This window comes from Streptopelia decaocto, assembly GCF_964273445.1.
Source record: "Streptopelia decaocto genome assembly, chromosome: 1".
Classification (NCBI taxonomy): Eukaryota; Metazoa; Chordata; class Aves; order Columbiformes; family Columbidae; genus Streptopelia; species Streptopelia decaocto.
In genome coordinates, this window is record NC_138663.1 from 106,688,207 (window position 1) to 106,706,440 (window position 18,234).

The following is an 18,234-nucleotide window of genomic DNA, read 5'->3' on the forward strand; positions in this document are numbered from 1 at the left end:
TTTTTACTATATCTAGACCAAAAAAACAAATGAGTTTTGTTAATGAAATAGTCTTGAAGACTTAAAATTGACAGTAGGTCTTAGCAAGAATATTATATGTTTTGGAAAAGGGATTAACATACATACAACAATTCACAATGATGTTTTCCACTACTTTTCTTTCCACAGAAAATTCATTGCTTCGCTATATGAGCAATGAGAAAATAGGTCAAGAAGACTACATGTTTCAAAGGAACAGCAAAAAGGATACTGGGAAAAAGTCCAAAAAGAAAGGAGACAAGAGTAGTAGCCCTAGTCATTACTCGCTCTTGCCTAGTTTACAGATGGACTCATTGAGACAAGAAGTCATGGGCACACCTGGACCAGAGACCGCTTTGTACCACGTGAGTAAAAATAACATTAACAACAGTTGTTGCTCTGTGCTTGTGGTGACTGTGTTGTTTTTATAGTGGTGTTGAAACCTTATTTGGACTACTGCTGTTGCACTGATTCCTAGTCCTCTGACTACAACTAGTCCTCTGGCTACAACTAGGTCCTGAATAAATATTTTAGAATTCCTTATTTTGCTGTTACAAATGTGGGATAGACACCAGTGATTTCTCTCCTTTGACTCAAGAGATGTCATGTTTGAAATGGAGTGTGGTATCTCTGCCTTGTCTTGCTTGCTGCTGATGGAAAGGGAAGAAGCAGCGGTTTCCAGACTGGCTAGAAACCTTCTTTCCAGCATCTGCGTCACTGCAGTCTTATCAGACAACCCCATTACTACAGATACTTGAGAGGCCCGATAATGGCAGGGAAACTTGTGGGAGGAATTTGTTTTTCCTTTGAGGTAAGGGGAGCCCTAATGCGTGTATCTGCTTTTAACACATAGCCCTCAATAACTCAAGTGAATGTGACAGAAGGGATTCTGCTGAATAGGATGTAACAGGAAAATTGCTGTAACTTGATTGTTTTGAAAAGTGTCAAAAAATAGAGTTAGAAGATACATTTTGGATATGGTATCACCTTCACCCCATAAAAGTATCTACATTTTAGATCTCAGTAAAATATGTCATTGTATAGGAATATACACACAGTAACTCTGCAGCAAAACACTAGAAATAATTGAAATTATCTTCATACTAACAAAGAGTATGTAGTTTAGATTGCCAGTGCTTAAGGAAGACAGCAGTGTGGGCTCATCAGGATGTCTGCTTTGAGAAACTGGCAGGTGGAGCTTCACTGAACCTGTAAGAGACAAGTAACTGGGTTTCCTGTTGTAAAACGTCACTAAGGACTATCGCATTATAAATGGTGTAGATCAATTGAAACTAATGGAGCCTTTATATCCATTTGCACTCTCTGAGTTCTTGGTCCACTGGCTTCTAAAACTCCTTAGTGTGCTGCAGTGTACAGGTGAGTCTAACAAATTTCAGAGAACATGTCTTTAAGTTTCAAAAGAAACTGCTTGGGGTGTATTTTAATTAAATAAGGTCCCTAGATGCAAGACTGCTATTCCCTTTCATTTTCATTTGTAGTAATTTAGGTATGATGATAAACATTTTTTCTCACATTATTATTTCCAACTTCAGTTTTACACTCTTTTTGTGAGTTGGAAATCTGAGAGTGAGAAGATTTCCATTTGCAAAGGCAGACAGATATATAGTGTTTCCTTAATAAATAAAGCAAAGGAGATTGCAAGAGTCCCCAAACTGTCCTCTTTGTAATGTCTACAGCCTTTCCTAGAAGGATTCTAACCAGTGCAAGATCCTTTAAAATAAAATATTTACAGAAAAACTAGAAAACTTATTTGTGTAATGTAGAACTTTCTACTCCGTAAACAATAGTGTGCAACACTTTCCATGTATTGAGAGAATACTCATCTCTCAATAACATTTCTTTGTTAGTATATGTTAAATTCTTGACACTGTGCAGTGAGAAAAAAAAATTCTTAAGGTGCCATCTTGGGTTTTCTTTGATTTCCTCTATGTTTATTACTTGAGTTTGTTTATTTTTGTTTTGTGTTTTTGTTTGTTTGCTTGTTTGGGTTTCTTGTGTATTTGTTTGTTGTTGGGTTTTGTTTGGGTTTGTGTGTGTGTGTGTTTTGGTTGATTGCTTTTTTTTTTTTTTCTGAAATGTCACCTTTCCAAATCACTTATTTGCAAGACCAGTATTCCCAGTCTAATTTCTATCTTGCATTCTTTATTCTTAAATAGGTAATATTGTGTATGGTTGGCCATGTTGAAACTTTTTGGATGTGCTTGCTAAATAATCTATTTCACTGAAGCAACCCTAAGTATCAAATACCATAGAATAAGGGCTCTGGGCCCTCAATTTTGCCTTTTTGATTCCTGAGTCCATAACATGGAGTATTTGAAGCTCCAGGAATCTGGGATCTGCTGTGGAACAGAACTACCAAAACCCTTGTTTTGAAATTATCTTTTTAATATGCAAATTCTGTGAAATAATAATTTTAAAAAATAATTTCTATTTATTTTTTCCTCTATTTTCTTTTCCCTTCTTTCTGAATCCCCTGGAACAGAAACCATACTGTTCACTCAGCATTCATCTCTCACATCATCCACTGGTCTTCAATTCTGTGTTACCTTTATTCAATGAGGTTTTCATTCTTTTTTGAGCCCATTGATGCACATGTTAAGTAATTTTGGACTGAGAATACATCCCACTAGTTAATTATTAATTTCCCTTACAATTGGAGACCTCTTTCCTTTTGCATTTTGCAGCCATTGACTTCTGCGTCTTGATTACCTTTTCACTGTGAAGGTTTTCTGCAGGAAAGCAGCTTTTACAATTATGCTGACTTCAGCTCCTTGAGTCTACTGCTTTTATACATGGCTCCATTAAAAAGGCAATTATTCGATCAAAAAATCACACTGATGAATTAAATGACCACAATGGAAATAGTATGATTTTGCCCTGTAAACAATGTGGATGGCATTAAAAAATTACCATGGTAATTTAGAAGTGTGTTGTTGCTGTTTATGTGCTAAAAGTTATTTTGAAAAATGCCATCAGATTCAAATTGTTATATTCTGAAGTGATCACAAGAATATGGCAGTCCAGCATTTTTGTGACTGTCAGTATACTAAATTTGCATAAAATCACTGGTTTTAAGAATTGTGTTTATATTGTTGACCTGCCTTTACAATCAAAAACTGTGTGGTCAAGAGAACATTTCAGTCATGGCCTTGAAAATGAACAGTGTTTATTTGTGTCCACTGAACATAACTGATTTGATAGCTAATATAATAGTGAAAGACAAACGAGTTTGTGTTATGTCTCTGAAGTAACCATCTCTTGTATCCACTTATAGTCTTTTTTTAATCCTCATATACATGGTCTCTTCACTACTTTGCTTTCTTTTGTGTCCTGATCCAGAAAGTGTTTCCACCATTCATTGATTTCTAGCCAAGTTGTTGGTTTTGCATTCTATTTTTTTTCCTCAGTATTGCAAAAGAAATACCAACACAGAGTGTTAACGTTTTTAGTAAGCCAAGGCAAACTATTCGAGCTGTCGCTAATCTGGTGTGCGAGCAGGTGTTCAATGTGATCTATTACTGTAGATATAAAATGCTGCAGTTAAAATTGTCTTGGACCTATGGGGGAAAAGACATGAAAGCTCTGACACATGATTATAGTTTTTTAAGTTCATTATGTTATTCTGTGTAGAAATTTCCTTGGTACATTGTGCTTTGTTTTCATTGCAGGAAAACAATGTGGTTATTTAAGAGGGAGATAGTGTCAGGAGTCAAAAGAAGTTCTGCATCAGGTTAATAATAATCTGCTTCTGTCTGGATCAATACAACTTTAGTCTTGAAACGGCAGGACTATAGAAAGAAAAGGTTGCAGCCTATTGTATATAGTAGGGAGTTATACAAGAAAAGGCAACTTTGCTTACATCTGTTTCCAAACCTATACCAATAAACTTTATTCTTGACCTTATTCCTTCTCCCTTCCTGTCTCCTATCCCTTTGCCTTTTCCAGTGTATGCTCGCTTGTTCATATGTATTTAGCAAGACCTAATGACTTGCTTGTCATAGCAAAAGTGACAAAAGAGTAACAGCTTTTCACTTTGCTGATAACCAGCCTATTTAAAATTGTTTAATTAATTACATTAATTTTCTTGGTCATTTTAATTATATTTGAAAATAAAGTAAGTTTAATAGCAAGATATACCACTTCAAGTTCTTTCATCTGGAACAGGTGGCTCAGGAACGAATGCAGGAAAGAAACAAGGGCTTTGTTCCCTAGGGATATTGCTGAATCTACATATGTAGATACGTACACATGCACTGTCTTTAATGTTCCAGTTTTACTTTAAATAAGGGAGGAATAAAATAAAAGCTATCAGTTGGGTGGGGTTTTTTGCTGCAAATTTAATGAAGTTGGTGCACCTTTGGCAAACTTATTTTTTTCCTCTTTAACAACGTGTAACTACCCATGTGGTTGGGGTGCAGCACAGCGACTCTTAACTCACATAATTAATTTCAGTATTTGCTGCAGTGAGCACCTACAGAGAGCCAAGCACTCTCCATTCCACTCTGCCAGTGAGGACACAGAGGCAGTGATGATGAGGGATTTGGCCGTGGTTTTAATTTCAGCTGTTTCTCTCTGCCAGTCCTCATGAGATTATTGTACTGCTTCAGCTCAGTGGGATTGCTCAGCAGAGCTGGTGGGTCCACATCAGTCTGGGCAAACAAAGTTCGATTGGTTGCAACAGTGATCTTGCTGAACGTACTTTAAGTGAAGAAGATTTGCTTGTGGACCTATTGCAAAAATAAATATTTAGCTGATAAGATAAATTGGAAAGGAGACAGTAACTTTTAAGAAAAAAATAACTTTTCTACTTAAATGATGCTTATTTCCAGATATTTCTTGCCTCTCACCCAGCCCTCCACAGAGAAAAATACAAGAAAATGTTTTTTAAAAGTTCTAATTAAAACCTATGAATTTAGATATTCTCAATGCAGGGAATTTACCAAAAGCTTGTGATTTTGAACACTTTGAAGTCTAACTCTACTTAAGTGGTTGATTTTCTCTTACTCCTATTCTTCTCTGTAGAAAAGCTGAAATGAAGGGAAAAGAGAAGGTACTTTAACATAAAGTACTTACATTTTAAATGAAAATTCTTGAATCTAATCGGCATGTATTTATGAAACCTTCTAATTGTAGTACTCAGTAACTAGCATTTAAGACAGTGCAGAACATATGAATATTATTTTCCTGATAAACTTTTGACCAAGCTACCCATCAATTTTTGCAAAAAATCTTCTGAATAGAAATTGCATCTAATAAGCACTGTATACTGGAAAACTATTTACCAAAAGAAACCAAAAAAACAAAACACAAAACAAAACAAAAACCTCAAAACCACTCCACAGAAAAACTAGCAAGTTATTACAATTGTAAGCATCACAGTATTTAACGCATTTCTGTTTGGTGAATTTTTGTTATGGATATTTGTAATTAAACAAAAGTAAGTCAGTAGAGTAAAAAATGAAAATCAATTGCACAGATTTTAAGTAGGTGTCTGAAACCTAGAATGTCATTGTACCATTACAACAGATGGAGTTTGTACATTTTCTTCTTGAAAATGTTTGAAGTCCAACTATGGCAGTATTTAAATATTAAGGCTCTCTTTTCCTTTTTTTTTTCTCCCTGTTTTCACAATTGTCTATAGTTAGACTTGTAATTACTATAGAATAAAAGTCTAGCAGTTTAACCTAAGTGCGTACTGAAAAGTATTTTCCATAAGTATTTCCATGATTTTTGTTAACACTTGAATTAGTATTGCTTCTTCTCTATGGTCTTTCATCTCTATTTAAATATTTGTGTTAAAATAATACTGAAGCTTGCAGAATTATTATAGACTTACAGGCATCAATCATCAGCAAAGGAATTTTAAACTCCTTCTTGAAGACTACAGTCTAAATATAATTGTGCATGCACTAGCTACCACTGTAAAGGCGGAAAACACAAACCTCAACCGAAAGTAGCATATATACTATTGAAATTTCACAAGTGAAGAAAATTGTCATTCTTCACGATGTCAGGCCTTTTCAAAAATAGCACTCTCAATCTGGACTGAGAGGCTCCTGGGAACCTCAGTAGAGCAGGTCCAATAGTCTGAACCGCTGTGATGCCCAAGTTTCTTCTCAAGTACTTGTATGTTTATGAAAGTCCAGCATAGCTTGGCTCTGGTAAAAGTTAAACAGTGGGATATCCTCTGGAGGTAACTGGAGCATGTGTGATATTTACATCCCTTTCTTCTGTAGGTTACACTGGTCGTATCTCACCTTAGTTTTGTAGCCATATGGGGATGTAGGAGAGCACTTTGGCCTGTTTGTCACTTCAAGTCCTTGTTCATTTTCCCATCAATGAGCATGTAACAAGGACAGAAGGCTGTGATGATATTTAGATCCATGTGTGTGTAAATGGAAGGAGCTCACCATTCTGTAGTAGAAACAGAGATGAATAGGCTTATGAAGTTACAGAATAATCTAGTTTGGAGTTCTTTTAAAACACTCAATGTCTATTCAAAGGAAAAACACTGGTAAAATGTTTCATATAATGCAATGCAGAGTAGAATATTCAATTTCACTCTGAAGGCATCATGAGCACCTAGCTTACTTGCATTTCTCTAGTCAGCTTCCTCTAGTATAGTTCTGTTACAGAAGGTCTTTTGCTCTGAGAGATAACTGGAAAGAACAAAAACTTAAAAATTCAGTAAGGGGTAGATGGGTAAGAGGAAGAAACACAACTGGAAATTCATATCTAGTGCTTTCATGAGTCTGAAACACTGTTGTGTTCCACAGCCACAATCACCTCATTGCCCATAGTCAGCTTTGGCACATGTTTCGTTTCTTTCAGTTGCAGACTCGTGGTTTTATGTATCTGATTCAGACAGAAGAGCAGCACCTCTCACATTCTCAAGATGGAATAGTGGTTCCAGCCCTTAGCCAGCTTCTTCACTTGAAAAAGAAATCTATCTAAATTATCCTATATATATTCCTTCCTTTGAATGCAGCACTTCAAAAATTTAACAAGCACAAAATATGTAATAAAAATAGTAGTTACATTGTTGAAATCAGTGTAGGAACTTCTTCTAGGCCATAAGTGAACTGTGTGGCCTATAAAACAAAGGGTGAAACAGTTAACCAATAAACAAAATATGCCTTACTCCATAAGGTACTTGTCACAACTGAAAGTAATTGGGACAGCCGTAAGATTGTTGTTCTAAAAGGTAAATCTAGGTATTCCATCTGGGTTTGGTAAAAATCTGGTCCAAAACAAATTACGTTTCAGAGATAAAAGACAAGAGAGAAACAGCATATAAATTCCTTCCTAATGGAAGAGGAAATTGTATTATTTTTAGACTAACGCAATCAACATAGAGGAATAGAGAGGCCTCCTGGGTCTAGTCCTTTGGTATTGCAGTTAATCACCTTCATTTAATCCTATTCAGATATGTATTAAATTCCACATTCAAACACGGTGTGCATTGCTATTGCTAATGATGGAACCAGTAAAAAGTGGCAGACTGGGTGAATGGAGGGCCAGTCATCATAGTTCCAAGAAAAAAGTTGGACAGAGGGCAGGAAAGAGAACAAAATTATGATTAGCGTCCCAGCAAGAGAAAGGCATCGCTCCTAATGAATTTCCTATAGAAAAACAAACAAACAAAAGCCTCAGAAACCAGCATAAAGTGCATAGAGACGGCAGGAGGTCTCTACTCTGGTGTTGGCTCAAAGCAGGACCAGCTCTGAGGTCTGACAAGGCATCTCAGGACTTTGCCTAGCTGGGTGTTGAAAACCTCCTGAGATGGATGGAGAGTGCACGAGCTCGTTCCCAACCTGCTGCACTGCAGATGGTGAGCAATAAAACAGTGATTTCAGCGGTAACCGAGAGGAGAGTAACTTGCCAGAGGTGAAGGCATAGTTGCTGTTGTATCACTGCTGTTTAGCTAAAATCATCTTGTGAAAGTGCCTCAGTAATCTCACATTTGTTCTACCAGTTCTAGACTCTCAGTCCTTTAAACTCAAGACTGAAGAGAGTGGATGTGCGTATGCAGATTTATACTTGAGTTCTGGTTAAGCATACATTTTGTGAAATAATAATATTTTGTCTCCCGAAGAGGGAGTGCTAAGTTCTTTTAATTATATGGAATAAGACCTGCATTGTTCATAAGGAATATTATTTCTATCACAGATGAGAGAATATTTTCACATCTGCATCGCTTCTCTTTTAAAGCAGCAGTTAATACTATGAATTTTCTCTTATTGGGGAAGCAGTTGCCAAAATGAAATTTGAAGGTATTGTATGCGGGAGATTTTACATCTATTTCTAGATACCCTGTCATTTTCTATTAAAATCCAGAGTTAACTATTGCAGCAAAACAAAATGCTCTAGATATGAAGTGAGATTTTGGAGGGGGCCACCATGAAGCACAGTTGGAGTTTTTTGTGGAAAATTTTTATTTTAAACTTTCTCTATTACCTTCTTTCAAGCCTGAGCATGAGGTAAAAAATGGCCAGATATAATTTCTTTCCATGACGAAGCTGGGGAATTCTTTAAAAATGAGAGAGTTACAGTAAAGGTCATCTAGTCCAGCTCTGCCAGTCTAGATTTATTCCCTACTGCATATGATATAATGCTCAGAAAGTGTAATTTTACATTGTCAAGAGGTGTAGATCTATAGACTAATAAATCTCTCAGCTCAGAACATTTCCCAATTTCCTTTCACATCCCCATTCTGTATTTTTTTCTGTTATCTATTTCATTTGATCACTCCTGGTTATATCCTGCTTTCACTACCTGATAAAGGACATTTGCCTTTGTAGGTATTAACATTGTTTGTACACCAGTAACCTATGTTACCTGTAGCTGGTACAATCACAATAGCACAGTTGAGAGATTTTTTTTTTTAAGGTATAAAAGTTATTCCTCTTTAATAAAGAAGAGATGAAGTGCAGAATATTGTAGTAGAGAAGCGTATGTCAGGCATTGCACAGAGGGGACTTGGCATAAGTTGTCACTGCAATATGGTGGGGAGTGTCACATCTGTGAGACCTTAGATCTGGGTCCTGACTTCTCAACTGGCTTCTTTCCCTACTTCTTTCTGCACAAGGAAAAGGAAGGTACCAGGACTATGAAAGCTGTGAACCGAGGACACCAGCTGGCACACACAATGAAGTTTGATATTCTATAAAACTTGTACTAGTGGTGAAAATGTTTGGATTAAAGAGGGGCAGATGCCTATTTCAGAGTACCGTCTTATCAAAAGGCTTTGACAAACAGCACAATTGTTTCTGAACAAGTGATTTTTTTCAAAGCAGTGGTTTTGACTCCGCAGGAGTCTCTGCCCCATTCCTCTGCCCCGCTTCCATGGCAGTGGCTCCTCAAACCTATTGCTGACCCATAACGTGGAAGATTGTATGGTTGCATCTGGGAGGAAAATGGCTCTTTGCAGCAGTGCAGCTGCAGAACAGAAGCTGTTTTATGAGGTGTTTCTATTGTACTGGGAAGAAGTGCTTGTTGCTTAGCACCTGATCTCTGAGTCAGCCAATCCATCTCTGCTGCTGTATTGTGAAGGAAAAACCCTGCTATTTTTCATATAGTGATAACTGCTTGTTGTCCATTTCTCAAGTATATCCCTTTGCTTTCAGATTAATCTAAGTAGATAGTATGTCTAACACTACAGAATTCTGAATTTAGAATGAAGTGTAAAAATAATTTTGTAAGCTGGTTTGTATCCATAAGGTCACCATAACCAGCACAGAATTAAAAAGACCAAATGTTATGTTTCCCCACCTTCTGAGACATGCTGTTTCATCTTATGCTCAGAGGAAATTTCACTAAATTCCAGCAAGTAATGTGACTTCTACCCTGGAATGAACTGTTCTTTTTCTACCTTAATTCATAGGTGCAATGGAAGTGTTTGGTACATATTTTAACAGAATGTATAATGCCTGAGGTACAAATGTTCTTTCCCTTATTTCCCCCTGAAAACTTCCCCTCTGTTCAAGATCCTGTTATTTCCTGTAGTCAAGAGCTACCCGTATTCAGCCCTGATATGTAACTATTACTACAGCTATTGCTGCAAGCCTTTTCTGGTAGCATGGTACAATGATAAAGAGGCACAAAGCATTACATTTTGAAAATGTCATTTTAGTCCTGAAGGGTACAAATGGAGAGAAATCTCCAAGCCTTGGAAATTATAGTAAGGACATGTCCAGTAGATAAGATTTGCTCCTGATGAATAGTACTACTTAAAAAAAATAAAATTTGGATTTGTATGTTTTGCCTTCTAGAGATGAGGAAAGAAAGCATTTTGATGGCTGTATTTTGTCTTGTGCATCTCCTTTGCTAAGATTGCTTCTTTCACACACAACTGTGCACTGATTTCCTGTTTGCACCACAGCCTTTGTAAACTCCCTAGTTCCAGAAAAGCACAATTTTCTGTTTTATTGATTTTTCACCAAAAACTTAGTATTTTGAAAGTCAGAATGAGTTTTCTATTTCTCTCACTGAAAGAATATTATGCCCGAGTGCTAACAGAGAATAGCTTGCAAGAATATCTCTTCCTTAAAGCAAAAATCTCTTTACTCAGTTCTGCCTTCATTCATTACAGATCACTTATATCCCCTGCACTCAGCCACACTGAGCAATAGGAAAGAAATCATACTGAGGGACACAACTGGAAGCGTTATTGACTGCTCCTGCAAAAGGACCCGCGCATGTGATTTTCATCATAAGCAAACACCTAGGTGTTGTAGGGGGACATGAGACCTTTATTTTAAGCTACTGACTTTTCATCTAGAATGATCATGGGTCTGATGCAAGGTTTTGTGAATGCCCTGGGCTTGGCTTCTTTGATGTTTTACAGTAGTTTAAGTTTTCTTCCCAGAGGGTCCAGGATCAGTTCCATGATGTGCCACAGACCACCTCTCTGATCTAACACAGATCACTTGCAGAATAAGTTTCTTAAATCTGGTGGGTAGCCTTATTGGTTTAGTGTTTAGATAAACATACGGAGGGCCTACCTTTCCCGTGAATAAGACAGAAATTTTCTAAGCAAAACCAGGCCTTTCCTGGAGGAAATTGCATGATTTGAAAGAGGTTTGTTTGACTGTTGTATCTGTTGCAGGGGCAACAGAGCAGGGCACAAGCAATCCACAAGGCTTCTGGAGTGCGTACGAGGTGACTCATCTCAGTGATACCTTGCGAAAGGAGAAGAGGCAATGGATGTACATTGAATACAGGGAATTCCATGTAAACATAATTAAAAACTACTTTTACTGTGAAGATGGTTTAACTGGAGCAGGTTGCCCCAGTGGCCCAGTGCCCATAGAGTTTGCAGAGTCTCCATCTTTGGAGATATTAAAAACCCAACTGGACACAGCCCTGAGCAACATGCTCTAGTTTACCCTACTTTGAACAACAGGTTGGATGAGACAATCTCCAGAGGTGCCCTCCTGCCTCAGCCATTTTGAGGTTCTCTGGCTAGTCCATTCTCTTCAGTAAGAGATTAATCTGGGAATTGCACTGGGGTAGAAATCAAAATGAAGGGTTAAGTACTATTCTGTAATGGGTCATAATTCAGTTTCTTTTTCCTCCTTAAAAAGATGCAGCTGAAATATACATAGTGATGGAACAACTGATGCACCTTGGACTTTTGCCATTATAGACTACATATAGTTTTTGAACCTCCCTTTCTCTCTTAGATTACTTACTGTCAATAAAAGCAGTGTGGGAGGTACCAAAATTACATGTTTCAGAGTAGATGTAGAGCAGCAGAATGATCTCAGAATAAATTATTCTAATGAACAGCACTTGTCTAGTTTAACTTTTTATCCTCATTTGTTTCAGGCAGCTATGACAGTGCTGCAGTCCTTGTTCTGTCAGTCAAAAAGATAGTGGGGGAATATTGGAACGCTCATTTAAATTTGATATTGTCCAGAAGTTTTGCTGCTTCAGTATTTCAATTAAGTCCTGTGACTTAATGGCTAAGAAGGGAAATCTTTCCCTGGTCATGGAAAGCAGCACCACTGCTTATTATTTTCTCAACGTGGCTTGGAGATTTAAAAAATGTTTTCATTTTTCTAAGTTTTGCATGCATTATGCTAACGACTTTGCACAAACAATTTGCACTAGCTTGTGCAACTTCAAATTTGCATCCAGCTAATGCAACGTTTGTCACAGAGGCCCTCACCCCACAAATTACAAGAAAAAGTTTAGGGTTAGGAGACTGAATCCCTAAACAGAAAAGCTGTGCTTGCTATCGTGTTTCAGACAATGACAGTTCTGTCACTAGCTAGCATAATCTTCTTGCATAAGCAGCCGTAGAACAGTTATATGAAAAGATTAGACATCTTTGATGTTATCAACCCTTGTTGTCTATGTAATAAGGAGAGCACCCTGCACAGGTAATGTATCCATTGCCTGCAACAGAAGCAGCTACAAAGTGGACATCTTCAAGGTCTAAAGCTACATTTTTTACAGTAAAAGGCTCTAAGTATATTCCTCTTGAGACACACACTCTTTCTTTATCCTTGTGGTCACTAACAAAATGCATGCATTGTGAATTCACAGGCAGAGCTCCAAGAATACAGGAACCCAGTAAAAGCAGTGACCATGCGTGATAGAAGGCATAGCCACGGACTGTAGATCTTGTACTTCCTAGAAACCTCTGATAAAGCTACTGTGGCGGGGTCGGGGCAGGGGGGGGGGGCGAGAAAAGGAGCAGGAACAGGGCCATCACTTGTCAGGTAGATGTAGCAAATTATGTTTTCTGAAATTGTCTTTTTGGCTGCTGCCAAATACACATTCATTTGGTCTTGTATTGAAACACCTTTTTATAGTTCTGAAAAGGCAAAACTGAGGGAGGAGGAGGAATATACGCATATAGGATAACATATCAAGCCATGAATTTTGGGAGCTGTTCTTCCAGTGACTGTTAATTTGTCTGTGCCTCTCACAACCCATTTGACAGAAGTGATTCATGTTTCTCTCTGCCTGAGATACCTGCCATTTAAAAGAGAAATATCCACAGGATATTTAGTATAATGATTCTACCTTACTTGTTGGCGTTGTTTATACTACAAAAGCTCACTTTTAGAAGTCTGTTCATATATAATGTTCATACTGTGTTCTAGCATTAAATATCTTAGCTAGAACCTTAGTGAATGTTATCCTTTTAATTCCAGGTATAGTATTTTTATTTTAGAGTGTGCTCAAGAGCAGAGAGTACTGTGCAGGGAGAGCACAAGTATCTCTTACCAAAGAACCACAAGATTAAGATACGATTCAAGAAATTTTGCTTTTGAGAGGCACTACTGAAGGTTTCAGGGCATTGTTAATCAACTGTGGCGTCCTTTGTCTGTAAATCTCTTTTCATCCAACTCACCATGGATTTATGAGTTACTCACATATTATGACTGTTTTGTCATCAGCTTCTGACTTTAGTGTAGGAAATATTTTTGGATCTGCTTTCATAAATTCACTGCTGTCATTTTGTATTAGATTTTCTCTCACATGAACAATCCCATTTACTGTGTTTGCCTTTTACCTATCCAGAGTGAAGCCCTGCTTTGAGAAGGGTTGTTTAAACTATCACTCTTGCAGCATATTAAAAATACTTTATTCACAACTTAGTGCTACTTGGTACTGGTTTTGGGCAACAAAATAGTTGTAGCCACAGATAAATCAGAGAATGTTGAATGTATGCAAAGTTCAAAATCCAGAATTAAAGATAAAATGTACAATTATTCAGCAAAATCTAGGAAGAAAATATAATAGATTAGGATTTGGAATAATCTTTGAGGTTTTGTGTTAGTTTCTCTCTAGGAAAATGCAATGGCAGAGAAGAACTTCCAACTTCCCAGGAAGGATTTCAAATCTGAAAACTCCTTCCCTCATCAGGCATTTTAACTCTAGCTTTGTGATGGGGAAACTTGCATCTCCTGAACAAGAGTGTTTCGTAAAACACCCTGTATGACCTGAAAAATCAGATATGCCAAGCGTGAGATTTTTTGCAGATATTCATTCTGTTAGCAGTCTCTGAACCCCAGACAACACACAAAACTATTCAAACAAGGCAGTGAAGTTTTTGCCTTTCTAAACAGGATCATACCTTAGAGCATAGTCTTTCTTTACCCTGCTTTTTAGTAGGTTCCCTTTTGAGTGCAATTTCATCCATAGATGCTTCCTTTGACCTTGAGCCCTGGTAACTGATTCCAAGTCATGCCTTGTCTCTTCTTTCCTATGCCCAGCTTCAGCTCTAGTTCCAAAAACTACCTTGCAGATGCCCCGTGTGAACTCAGCTAGCCTCAAGACCTAGTTGACTATATCAGTAATCGTTTTGCTTATTTTTTTCGCTAAACATAGGTCAGTAGCTGGTCCTGCTGTAAACAAAACAGTTGTCTGTTGTGAATGAAATTCTGCTGATGATTGGCAGAAGGTTTCAAACTTCCTGAGCTTCCAGAGGTCTTATCATACCTTTCTAGCATAGTCCTTGAAAACTATATTTTTGACAAATACCCATGAAAATAATTAGTACTACCATTAGCTCTTAATGGAGACTAAACGAGATGATAAACAAAAAAAATTTGGCAAAATCGTCTGTTGCAAGTACCATTAAGCATGAGTTCTTGATAGTGATGGATAGTGTGACAATGTAATATAAATAGCTTTGAACTTTTCCCCCTTTTCACTCTTCTTTTAGCTCCAAAATTGTGGGTCTTAACACACCAAATGCAGAGAAACACGTCTATGTGGTGTATCAAAACTGTGAAAACAGATCATTGCCGTTGTTCTCAAAGTATTGAGTGTGAGAGCTCAATCAAATAATTAGCAGCTCCAGCTTTCATTTTTTCCAGGTATTGGCTTTCCCATTTGCAGCAGAAAGTTCCAGTAATCGGAAATGTTACAAGCTACTTTGCTGAAACTAGGCAAAGTTATCTTATAGTGACAGAGGGGAACTGTCTGACTCTAAATAGTTCCTTAGGCTCTAATGTTGCAGCTTGAGAAAAATTGGATTTGACTTGAGCTCTCAAAAAAACTATAAAGATACCTGCCATTTTCTTTCCCTATCAGACTGAACTCAAATTCGGGTAAAAGAATTGGAGGTTATTATTTCCATAACCTGGTTCTCTCTTCCAGCTTTCCAAAAATGAGCGAGTGCAAAATCTCTGAAAAGTGAAGAAACAAGTGAGCACTTGAAATAGGATTTTAGGAGCTGTCAAATTTCATACTAATTGCTGGGGCAAATCCAGATCTTCAGAAAAACTTCAGTTATGGTCTTTTTTTGGTAGACCTACAAATACTGTAACCATGAAGGGGTTCATGTAACCATTAGAATAAAGCTAGTTTTTGGACATGGACATCATGTTCAGATGGTCACACATCGAATTTATGTTAGATCTTAGAGAAGCTCTTATGTAGGAATAGTTTGACCCCAAATCTTTAGACTTCCTCCTCAGACTCTTGAAGTTTCGCAGAATAACCAGTCCTCCCAAATTAATAGTTTTGATAACCAATCTACTTGTCTGCTACTTTTATTTGAAGTATCAACTGGAATAGACATTTTCTAACTTTCATCATAACATGAGTTTTATCAAATATTCACCTCTCATGATAGCAGTTTCACTCCAATTTAATATTAGCATTGGAAGATCAGTTTATTAATTTTCCTGGTTGGCATGAAACAAATCAATTATTTGAAATTGAAATTATTTGGCACTTTTGATTTAAATATGTTTTTCCAAATAGACAATTATAAAATTACTACTAAGTAGTTCATAATAAATACTCACATGTTCAGGCTTCTGAATGTTAATGACTAACTTTCAAACTTGCTTCACTTCTGAGCAAGTACACAGAAGGTTTGGTACTGACCAAGAATGAGTACTTTTTTACAAGAGCTGAAAGCTCACAGAAAGCTAGATAGCTCTCAAGATGAAAGAAAAACCTGATAGTCTCATTTCTTGAAAATTTTGTGTTGTACATACAAAGATGCTGATGCATGATCATGTGCATACAAATATTGTTGATTATACCAACTATATGTGATTATTTTCTTAGTAAAGGAACAAATACAGTTATAGATTGTTAGTGTAAATCTCCACCTGGATGTTTTGTGTGCTATCATCCTAAAAAGCATGGAAAGGCATACCCTATAGCAGATTGCTATTTACAGTTGTGCAGTCTTCTGCTGGGCTTTCAGAACTCTGTCAATTATTTTGAAGGCTGCAAAAGTGAGTTTAACCCACATAGCAGGTTTAATAATGAACAGTTGCAGGAAGAGGAACTGTTATGGCTGTTCTGTGCACAATGAAATCTCCACTGGATGTGCAGCTAAGCCCTCAGAAAGATAGGGGTAAATGTAGGCTAGTACCACTGTTAAAAAAAAGAAGGAAAGAAAAAAAAAAAAGAAAAAAGAACCATGGCAAAAATCCCTGTAATAGATCATATTTTGTCTCTCTTTAAATACATGTGCTTTGGAGGTTGCTGATAGCAAAGGCAGACATATATAATATATATACCTAAAATGTTTCTTTGATATTCTGCTTAGATATGAATTTGTTAGGGGGTTTAGTCTCAGTATATTATTAAATACAACAAGCTAAAATACCACATATGATAGGAGAAAATTATTGCATTCAAGTAACTGAGGGTCAGGGTTTTCAAGGGATTTTTTGATATATGTTGGACATCAGGTGATGCCTTGCTTCTAGATAATGGAAAGTTTTTTCTAATTGTATTTTAGGCAACTGGAAAGCCTGTCATTCAGAATATTATTAACCAGTTGCAAATTTTCTCCAGGAGGCCAAATTTTCATTTGGGTTAAGATATTAATCTAATTAATCTTTTCAGTGGCCATTTTGTTTCTATTTTATTTATTATTTTGAGTTACTAACAACTTTAATATAAAATGCTGGTTTAATTTAATTTTGTGCTTTCTCTCAGAATTAGTAGGAAAGATGTTTTCCTGGAAACTGGGACAAGATATTTATGAAAGCGGTTTCTCACAGCTCAAGATTTGTCAGAATCTAAATGCAGTGAACCTATGTTGAAATCCGGCCTCGTGGGTGGGTGATTAAACAGCATCTTGCAGCAAACTTGCTTTAATACAACTGAATTTCTGGCTTTGGTGTGAATACATATTTTCAGGGTTCATACCATTAAAAATAAATCTTTATATTTGCCACATCATGGAATTAAGCTTTAAAAGGGCAAACATTATAGTGGCCAACATTAGGACAGGTTGTGGAATCTCCTTCCTTGGAGACAGCTGTTTTTAGGCTGGAGATGACCTTAAAGAACATGACCCAGCATTGGCTTCAAAGCAAGGTTTGTTTTAAGCAGGAGGTAGTACATGACTTCCTTCAACGTTCTGGGATTCTAAACAGCATTGAGAAGATGGCATGAAGCATTATCTAATAACTGGGAAGAGGCTGCAGGTTGCATTCGGTTAATTCCTAAAAAAAGCAACAGAAGAAGTGGTTTTAGATTTCATCCTTATTTGGTTTTTTCTTTTGGAAATGTGCATGATGTGGATTTGAAACTGAAGGACATTGACTAATGCACAGTGGGTAAGAAAAAAAAAATAGCCAATGCTGTTTTTGCATAGGACAAGCCAACTTGAAGCCTGAATCTATGTAAAATAAACTAAAGCATTAGCTAAAATCACTGAAGTCAGTTGAACAGTTCCAAAGAACTTCACTCAGTTGTAGATTGTGTCCTTAATTTAATGAGGTAATTTAGAATAATAACTGAATTAAATAAAAACATTTGATTTTGCAATATGACCTAATGTATGGAAAAATGGCTAGACATCTAAATTTCGTGCTGCCTTCCTGTTTAAAACTGATACACCTTCATTACCCTTTCTTCCCCAAAATTGCCTCAGAAGTTGAAAAGTGCAAGCTCACTTTTGCAGGTTCAATCTATGATTGAAACATTTAAAGGAAAGTCTCTTCATGTTCTCATACACTATCAGAATCACTTAAAAGAAAACCAAGCAGAGCTTTTCCTTTTCTGTTTTGGCACTGTGAAAATATCAGTGCAGAAAAGTCAAGCAGCAGAATGAAATGGTCTCTTTTTTAACCGAGAAGTACTAAAGTTTTGAGTTTGTGTTATGTGTTTTTTCAGCTATTTTGAATTAGTTAAGATTTTTAGAGCATCTAAGAGGGAGTTATTTACACATTTCTGCCCCTAAAGATGTCTCTTAGTCCT

The 18,234-nt window shown here is 36.8% G+C and overlaps 1 protein-coding gene across 1 annotated transcript in view; it reads left to right on the plus strand.

Annotated features, from left to right (window-relative positions):
- CNKSR2 (connector enhancer of kinase suppressor of Ras 2) overlaps positions 1-18,234 on the plus strand; it is a gene marked incomplete at both ends in the record, with an annotated part of 179,934 nt that overhangs the window by 101,104 nt on the left and 60,596 nt on the right. Inside the window, one exon of the mRNA XM_082076285.1 lies at positions 169-383. Within this exon, the coding sequence (XP_081932411.1) occupies positions 169-383 (215 nt within the window). The remainder of the gene's footprint in view (positions 1-168; positions 384-18,234) is intronic.